We start from the raw sequence: 9,115 nt of genomic DNA on the forward strand, positions 1-9,115 counted from the left end.
ACAGTAAAGCAATAAATATTTCAGTGCTAAAATAAGAACATACTTATGATACAATTGTCATCTTGTAGGATTCTCGAACAAGTGTCGGAGCATATCCAAGTTCAAGCTGAACGAACTAATATGTTTTGGCTGAATGCAAGAGAATTTCCAAGTAGGTATGCCATTATTATATAAACTCCAAATATTTAAATCTGTATTTTATTTCAAAAGACCACCACAAGAAAAATCATATAGACAATCTAGAATCATTCAGGAATTCCAAATTAATCCAAGTCTTCCACTACTCTTTTCTTGAAGAAGCAAACGTTAACGAGAACTCACTTTTCTTTCATGCTAACATCACATGAATTTCTTGTAATTAGCATATAAGCAATATGCCCAAATAACAAGAGATATCTTCTGTTCTAAATTAAAAAACAGTAACATAAAAGACTAGTCTTTTTTATGAAGAAAGAAGGCATCAGAGCATGAAGCATTGGAGTCAATAAAACACTTACCTGATGGTCTTGTACAACATACAAGAAACCCACGTCCCCTCCATTCCCATCAACTTGATTCCAGGAAGAAAACGTCATTTGTCCAAATAATTAGCAATTTCATAGCCCAATCACTCAGACAAATCCCACTTCAGTAAACTGCTGCCTAACTTTAGGCGGCCGGCCCCTCGGTCTCTTGGTCAAACCCGGCTGACCCGGATCCGGACCATCGGCGGCGCGCTTGGGGGGTCGGCCGCGCGGCCGGGGGATCTTGGCGGGGGCCAGGGGATCGACTGGTTTCGGCGGCCGGCCACGCCGCCTCGGGGCCGCATCGGCGGGGCCAGCTGGGTCGGGGAGCTTGGGCTTGGGCGGCCGGCCGCGGCGGCGCTTGACGGGCGGAGGTGCCTCTGGCCCAGGGCGGAAGTAGCCGCTGCCGACCAGGAGGAGCTCGCCGGCCTCGGTCATGCGGGCGAGGTGTGCGGCCAGTTGCGAGGCGTGCGACGGCGGGAGCTGGCCTTCGTAGGACGACTCCACGTACTCGGCGATCGCCGACATGCTCGTCCCATCCTTGTCGCCGGAAGCTGCGACCGCAGCCAGTATCATCTGACGAAAGGCAAAGAGACGCTGATGATGATGAATTAGGGTTAGGGTTACGGCTTAGGGAGCAGAGAAGTGTACCTGAGGGTACGGAGGGAGGGAGTGGGTCCGCGGATCTTCTTCTTCTGTGGCCATTGTTGGACTGTAAGAACAGAGAGAGAGACTGTGTGTGTGTGTGTGCGCGTGTGAGTGAGAGAGAGAGAGAGAGAGAGAGAGAGAGACGACTGCTGCCTCTGCTACTGTTTTGGGGAGTAATAATTGGGACGGAGACGTCTACATTTGGGGATCGGCAGTGCGGACGAATGGGAAAGCGAGCGAGCGAGGGAGGCTAACACTAATTAAACAAAAGCGGATTAAAAATACTAAAACTGTTAAATTATATTATATAATATCATTATATTTGATATTATTATTAGTGAAAATGTATGTTTTATCCTCAGGACACGTCAAAGCTGATGCCACACGCCACGTCGGAACTCGTACCCCCAAGACACTATTCGACATGTCTGATCCTGGCAATCCCGGGATGGTAACACCCCCGCACGTTAAGCCAGAATCCGTATTGATGTTATATTGTGTCCATCACGTTAATCCACATAAGATCGACCCTCTCACGGTAGTATAAAGACCTCTATCCCGGTCTCCAAAAAAAAAAAAAAAAAAAAGAGATTACTGACTTGCTTGTTGGAGGAGCCAAAGTCGGGAATCACCCGACGAAGGTTATTTTTGCGGCAGCCCAACCTCGGGAGTCGCAGACCGACGCCCCCATGACGAGTCATCAACCAACCCACCCCCCAACTCGAGGATCTAATCAGCTCCGACAACCAATTCAACCGGCAGGAGGCTCCCGACATCGACTCATGGACTAAGCCGTACTGACTCAACAGTCACGGGACATTCGTTCCTTACCGTTAGTATAATAATATTTAAATTACATTAATATCGAATGAGATTGACAGCTTCTTCTCTGACTTTCAATCTTCATAATGTGATCCATAGCATGAAAATTCTAACTTCTTCCGAGGCATTAGTTGTTACTTTAAATTATGACAGGATTCAAAACATGTATTACATGTATCCATCACACCCTTATTTGGTGATTTTTTTCCATATCTAAGTTTCTTTTTGTTGATTACTATGTTGAGATAATTACAATGAGATTATGTTGAGATACTATACAGATAATGAGACCGTCAGTACAGAAGTTGTGAAGGATTAATGTGAACTATGAGACTAATACCATCCAGTAAGGAATAGGAAATGTACTAATAGTGTCTTCTCTCCTACTTAGAATCTTTTAGAATAATAATAGTTAGGAGCAGTGTTGGAGATTAGGTGTCCTGTGATATATGAGGGTAAGTTGGCATTAAACCATTTCCTTGTCTGTCTAGAAGACTTGAGAAAAGTCTTCATGTGAGGCTTTGGTATTTAAACTGGCATTAGGAGTAGTATTAGGTGTCAAGAGGAATTCCTTAGCTAAGGTCTTCATTTTTATCATCAATGACAACATACTATCTCCAGCTTGCTGCTGTTCCAGCAAATGATAAGTCTAAGCTTGCAAATGGAGAACAGTATGTATGTGTCAACTTTGAGAGAGATTTGGAGGTGAAGCAGCTGAAAACCTGCACGATGAGGTTCAAACATGTCGTTTGGTATGCTCATCTCCCTCACACCACCCAATGCAAGAGAAGACTATTCCAGAGAAATGAGATATATTATAAGCAGCTTTGATCTCGAACCAAACCAACCAAGTTCACACCATTCATCCAAGAAGTCGCTCTCCCTCTCTCTCTCTACTCCTCCCACTGCTTCCATCATTTGAAGGTGGATAAGATTTTTGTCATGCATCAGCAATTTATGAGCAGAAAACTGGATATATATATAGTGGATAAATGAGGACTCACACCATGCATACACCCTTCACGTTTCACCGGGAAGATAATTGCATATCAGCAATAATATTAATGATATATATGCATCACAGATTTCAATGTTGAATATTATGCAGCTATCATCTCCAAGTTAAAGTTGCATCAGCCTGGGGTTCCTCACAGAAGATAAAACCAAGAAACTGCAACAAGAATGTTCCCAACTCATGACACAGCTTATCAGAAATCGACAGAGGAGATGCTAATTTTATACTTCTTGTGTTGCAGAAAATATAATTTGAATGATCACTACAACACATACATGCATGAAGCAGAAGAATTCAGTCTTCACTTACTGTATCCAAAAGCTATGCTTGAACGAGAATGCTAAGCTTCCATGGGTTTTATGTCATCTTGTTAGTGTATCATCTTCTTCTATCTCTTTCATAGTTTCTGTGATTACGATCTGAGCTGAGAAACTTAGCTCAGATTTGGTGGACTCGTCGTACTTTCTTGTTTTATAGATTCATATCTGTTTTGGGAGAAGAACAGATGGCCAGCAAAGAGCAATGTGAATCCCCGTGTGATCTGTAAACAGTGGCGTTGCATACTTAAAGCAAGGCCGGCCAAAGTGGCAGCGGCAGTGGTTGCGATGTAGGAAGTCAACCCTCAAACCCAGTGCCATGCATACACCCGGATGAGTATGTGAGGTTTGTCAACTGCGTGCGCCGCTGTTGCTTCAACGTCAAGGAAAGTTCGATCCACCATTGACCAATGCGATGGCCTTCTTCCTCCTCCCCGCAATAGCAGGCCCGAAAGACTCAACCTGGATTAAAGTAACTCCGCAAATGGAGTCGCAGCTACGCAAATGTACCGCCTTTTCTTAGTTGGCTGCCAAGCTTACGCTGTCAAACATCTGCTGCCATCTACGTTGGATCTCATTAATTGCACCATGGCCTCTTCCTCATTCCACCAGCGCTTCTCTTCTTGTCCTCCTCCGTTGCCATGAGGAGATCCCCTCTTGCTGCTCTCCTTTTATGCCTCTCCCTCCTCCTGCTGCTGCTTCGCGGTCCGAGCTCGCTGCAGTCTTCGCACGCCAATACCTCGTCCATCCCCAGGAAGATGTTGTTGGCGAAGCTTGATGTCGCTGCAACCAGTCATGCAAGGCACCATCACCATCACCATCGGCACAACCAAAGCCAGAAAACGTCGCTCGTTGATCCCAGCGGTGGCGACGAAATCGATCCTCGGTATGGCGTCGAGAAGCGACTAGTTCCGACGGGGCCCAACCCTTTGCACCACTAGCCGATGTTTCCATGGAAGGTGATAAGAGCAGTGACATGGCTGCTGAGGGCTCTTGGTATCTCGTTCCTTGTTCCATTCTTTGTGACTGGAATTGAAGAATGATATGTAGATCTCAAGAATCTCCGGATTAATATACTTGTATGTTCATGTGTGTACTACCAAAACCTTGTAGAATCCAGCTGTCTTGCTTGCTTACTCGGAATACTTTGTCGAGTAGAAAAGTCTTCGTTTAGTTTGAGAATTTTGTCATTGTAGCGTTGAGATCGAAAGCTTTAGATTGTTCAAAGGAGGAGTTCAGCATAGCCATGGTTTGAGGTAACTCGTAAAGTTCTGAGAAGAGCACTCAGTATGGTAGATGGTAATAAGTAATGATTTGGAGGTTGAAAGCAGATTCATCTGCCCACTAAATCATGCGACCTAATATAGATATTAAATCTAAAACAACAGACAGTTGGTTCTGACAGTAACATATGAGGTGAGTTACAGCATCTGATTTGTTTTATCTCATTGTTTGCCTCTGACAACATCATATTGTTTCTGATTCAGGTTTAGGAAGAATGGAGAGGCTCGATATGTTTAGATCATTTGACTTTTGAAGCTTGTTTATGGGTTCTGCAGAAGCCACCATGTGAGGTCGGCATTTGAATGGCTACCATATGAAGTCAGGTTTTCGTCAACTCCTCTTCCTGTGCTCTTTACCTATGATGATCACTTTTCTCAGTTTGCTGTATGGTTCAGTTGACCTAGCGCAAGAAGTTTCGATTCGAAAGCAAGTCATGATTGTGCTCTTTCCAATCTTCAAACACGAGAGGTGTGGGGATAAGAGATGGTGGATAGAAGATGAGAAGGAACTTTGGCATCACCATCATCGGAAGGCAACTTCAGACTACTTTGGATGGAGCAACCTTGGCCATTACATTATCCATAGCCACCCAAATCCAGAAAGCACCGGCAACAACCAGGAACAAAGGTTGGTGCCACTTCCACCACTAACTCTGTAGGCAAATGATGCAAACAGATATCCATTACAACACCAAACAAGCCAGAAAGGTAACCCAACCAGACCATTTAGTCACTGTAGGATGTCAGAACTACAGGTGCCAAAGAAGTCAGAGAGATCATGCATACACAGGATTTTATTCATTCATTACAGAAAGGTTGCAGATATTACAGTCCTCCCGAATCAGCCTGCAAAAGTAGGATTTGGTGAACAAAAAACAACCAAACATGGTTGTCATGGCATGCTTTTAGCTATCAGCTGCCGATAACCAAATCCCTTGAATCTCGGGCATCCAAACAGAACTGTGCAAGAAGCAACCAACCAAAGACCCATACTGAAGAGGAGAATAGACTCAAATGACTCGTTAGGACATGAAGCCCAGACTGGAACAACTCTAAGGACTGACAGACCCGAAACATTTGGACACAAGTTCGCCCTGCCGGGCATTGCCAATATAGGATTTGGCTAAAACAAACCATAGAAGCAAGCAATGTATGATGCTTCCCTGATGATACATAACCATGACCATATGAAAAACATAGAGCACATATGAGCTAACTAGGCTCATAATTGAGCAACAACTTGACTCAAGGTTAGATATGGTTGTGATCTCACAAACCAAGGCCAAAATGGGGGATAGCCAGCCAGTTAAAGACTGCCAAACCCCCCAAACAGAGTTTTCCTGTGAAAGGAGAACAATCTGCAAAAAATACAAGATAGGCCAATGGTCCATGGAAGACAACCAAAATCTTCGAGCAAGGCGAAAGCTTACGGCCAGAGGCACGAGCCAAAAACTAAACAGAAATAGATTGCTGCTGTTCACAATCAATCATGGTGCTGGATTTCATGATTGACTAATGATTGGACTACCAAGAGATTCCCCTGACCATTTTTTTGTACTTCAACTCAACTAGGAAATGATATCACACCACCATAGCTTCTCCTCAAGCAACCTCAGCCCATGGGCACTGATCAAGCTGCAGTCCTGAAGATTTAGGCCCACGATGGAAAGCCCCAAGTTTCCCAAGAATGGCAGACTCTTCAGTGTAACCTGTGAGCAACTTGCAAGAGAGAGGATATGCAAGTTAAGCTGCCTTGCTGATGCCAGGAGTGCCACACCATAATCACTTACTGAACAACTTGACAAATCAAGGTCATCAAGCACAGAGCAACTTTCTGTAATTGCCAGAAGGCTTCTATCAGTGATCTTCCTACAACCATGAAGATTAAGCATCTTCAGACTACTTCCATGTACCTTGATCAGCATAGTTACCAAGTCATCTGTTACGTTAACACAACCGGTCAGATTGATCTCCACAAAGCCCACCTCAGAACTCTCGATCAGTGGGATGAGCGATTCATCAGTTACCCCAACTTGACCACTCAAATCTATATTCTGTAACTGGGGGCAGATCCTCCCTACCACTTGTATGCTAGCACTAGTGACTCCTGGACAGTCTTGGATAGTCAGGGACCTAAGTGACATGCATGACGGCAGTTGTGAAAATTCAAAAGATATGTCTTTGAGGCCCAAGCATCTCACCAAACTTAGTGACTTCAATTCTGCACTGCGCTTCAAAAGAGCACCAAGGATGCCCATAAGAGTGATATGGTTACAATCCTCAAGGTGCAAACCCTCAAGTGCCTTTGCTGTTCCAGCAAATGCTATCAAACCAGCATCAGACAGGTAGCAAGATTTGCAAACAAAGAGCTGCTTCAGGAAGGGGGAACCCTTGGCAATAGCTTGCAAGGCAGTATCAGTAAGCCCATTGCAACAGTTGATACTGATGGACTTCAACTTTTGTAAGCCATGAGTATTTCCCATAACCCAAAATCCCTTTTCATTCACATCCTGAAGCTCAGTGAGAGATAGGTCGATTACATTCTTCCCATAGTGTCCAATGACTGCAAGAGCAATATCACTGATATTCAAGGTCCGAAGTCTTATCCTTTCCAAGGAAGAAGAGGCTGAAGAAACCAAGCTTGCAATTCCTTTGTCACCAACCTGCAGACAGTCATTTATAGTTACAGATTTTAGTTTTGGACAGCAACGACCAATAGCCTGCAGACCTTCATTGCCAATTCTCGAACAAGATTTAATTGACAAAGATGTTAAGTCAGGGCACTTCTGAGCAACAGCTATCAAGCCCTTGTCTGAAATCAGTGGACACTGGCAGAGGTCAAGCTTTTCCAACAATGGGCATCCATTGGCAATCTCAGATAGGCCAACATCAGTGACAAAGGGTACCTTCCACATAGATAGAACCCGTAGGGAAGGGCAACCACGAGCAATAGCAGAAAGCCCAACATCAGTAACACGAGTTGAATTGCTTCCTCGGATGGAAAGCTTGCCTAGCCCACCACGACTACAGGTTCCAAGGGCAATAGAAGCAAGTCTAATATCCGTAGCTTCCTCTGCATCCAAGCACCTGGTGAGATACCCATTGTTCTCGCTTTCCTGTTCATCGACAATCACATCATTATTCAGGAACAGCGAGGGGTTCTTCACAGATTCATCGCAGGCCTTATTGCAAGCAGCAAGCTCTGAAGAACGGATGCTGCTAACAAGCATAAGCCAGTGCTTGGAGACACAAGCAGAGTTGCTCCTCTCCTTATCTCCGGGCAACCGCCTGAGGATCTCAAAGAGGCACTCGTCAGGAAGGGTGTCGATCGATCGGGGCTGTTTCTCTTCGTCTATGACCTTTTCTCCAGCTCTGAAGATAAGAGGTGCCGTGACCCGATATCTCTTGCAAGGGGGGCCGTAGACATCAGCCTTTTGACCAAGAGAAAGGAGAAGGCTCGAATCAGTGAGATTCGAGTAAAAAGGGCCAGGGCAGATATCATCGTTGCCTGCAAGACCAAGAAAGGAGGATGATGGTGAGTTCCAAAAGAGGATCTAAATCTGATCTAAGATACAAATACAATTATCAAGAAAACGCATAAAAAATCAGCAGGAGATTTAAAGGAAGTACAATCCAGGAGTCGAGCACAACAAGATGCCATCTTGTGCCCTTGATTCCCCATTTGTTTCCGAATTTACTTTGAGCAGTACCTTATGTAACTTGTGAAAAATCCCTAAATCTAGACAACACTGAATAGCGAAATCATGGAGATTTGCTCTCCAAAGCACAACAAGAACCAAAGAGTTCGCAAAAGAGAATCAAAATGAAGCAAAATTTACTGAATATTTAAGGGTTATCGAACAAAAATCGGATCAGAAGTTGAAATGACAACAAGATGATAGTACCGAATAGCAAAAAAACAGAGAACATATGATCTAATATCTCTTAATCTAATTTAACAAGTCTCGCCTTCAAACAAAGTCTAAAGTCCTCATAACCAACTATAACTAGCAAAAGGACCCTCTGATCCAGAAAGGGGCTCCTGAAATCCATCATATTAACAGAAAATAGCAAGGATAGAGTAGATCAAAACGCAAAAGCCATCGACTTCATGTCAATTAAATCACAAATTAACGAACTGAGAGCAGGGAAGAGGGATTACCTCCATATTTGACGAGCGCCGCCATGAGCACAAACGGAGGAGGAGCAACCCCGGAGATCCGGATCCGACCACCAGGAACAGCAACGTGTAGCTGATCAAGGAGAAAAAATGCACCACTGGAACGTTAAAGACCTCGGGGAGCATCACAAAATCCCATACAGGTTCGATCGATAGACACAGGCGACGGAGGGGAATCCCCAACTGGAGTTGGATTGCGGAAGCCGGGCGTCGGCTCAACATAATAAAAGAAGGGAGAGAGAGAGAGAGACCGAGAGAGAGGATAAGAGACGGAACGAATTTTCAGTTTTGCCCTTTGAATGCATTGCACCTTCCCATCCTCGGAGCGAAGTTGCCGCCACGGAGAG

General features: G+C 44.6%; 2 protein-coding genes across 2 annotated transcripts; both read right to left on the reverse strand.

The window, feature by feature from the left end:
* Positions 1-463: 463 nt before the first annotated feature.
* On the reverse strand, positions 464-1,377 carry LOC135594426 (HMG-Y-related protein A-like). The gene is made up of 2 exons (XM_065084811.1): positions 1,155-1,377; positions 464-1,079 (listed from the first exon to the last, which is right to left on the reverse strand). Exons 1-2 carry the CDS (start codon positions 1,206-1,208, stop codon positions 612-614), a joined length of 522 nt encoding a protein of 173 aa, XP_064940883.1. The 5' UTR covers positions 1,209-1,377; the 3' UTR covers positions 464-611.
* A 3,987-nt stretch (positions 1,378-5,364) lies between these two features.
* Positions 5,365-8,911, reverse strand: LOC135593943 (EIN3-binding F-box protein 1-like). The gene is made up of 2 exons (XM_065084297.1): positions 8,751-8,911; positions 5,365-8,096 (listed from the first exon to the last, which is right to left on the reverse strand). Exons 1-2 carry the CDS (start codon positions 8,773-8,775, stop codon positions 6,157-6,159), a joined length of 1,965 nt encoding a protein of 654 aa, XP_064940369.1. The 5' UTR covers positions 8,776-8,911; the 3' UTR covers positions 5,365-6,156.
* Positions 8,912-9,115: the final 204 nt, after the last annotated feature.

The sequence above is a fragment of the Musa acuminata genome, chromosome BXJ1-9 (genome assembly GCF_036884655.1).
Source record: "Musa acuminata AAA Group cultivar baxijiao chromosome BXJ1-9, Cavendish_Baxijiao_AAA, whole genome shotgun sequence".
NCBI classification, from domain to species: Eukaryota; Viridiplantae; Streptophyta; class Magnoliopsida; order Zingiberales; family Musaceae; genus Musa; species Musa acuminata.

Coding starts and splice junctions, on each gene's coding strand:
- LOC135594426 (XM_065084811.1), bottom strand. CDS start 1,208: ATGGCCACAGAAGAAGAAGATCCGCGGACCCACTCCCTCCCTCCGTAC. Junction 1,080..1,154: donor CCCTCCCTCCGTACCCTCAG/GTACACTTCTCT, acceptor GCCTTTCGTCAG/ATGATACTGGCTGCGGTCGC.
- LOC135593943 (XM_065084297.1), bottom strand. CDS start 8,775: ATGGCGGCGCTCGTCAAATATGGAG. Junction 8,097..8,750: donor GGCGCTCGTCAAATATGGAG/GTAATCCCTCTT, acceptor TTGGTCTTGCAG/GCAACGATGATATCTGCCCT.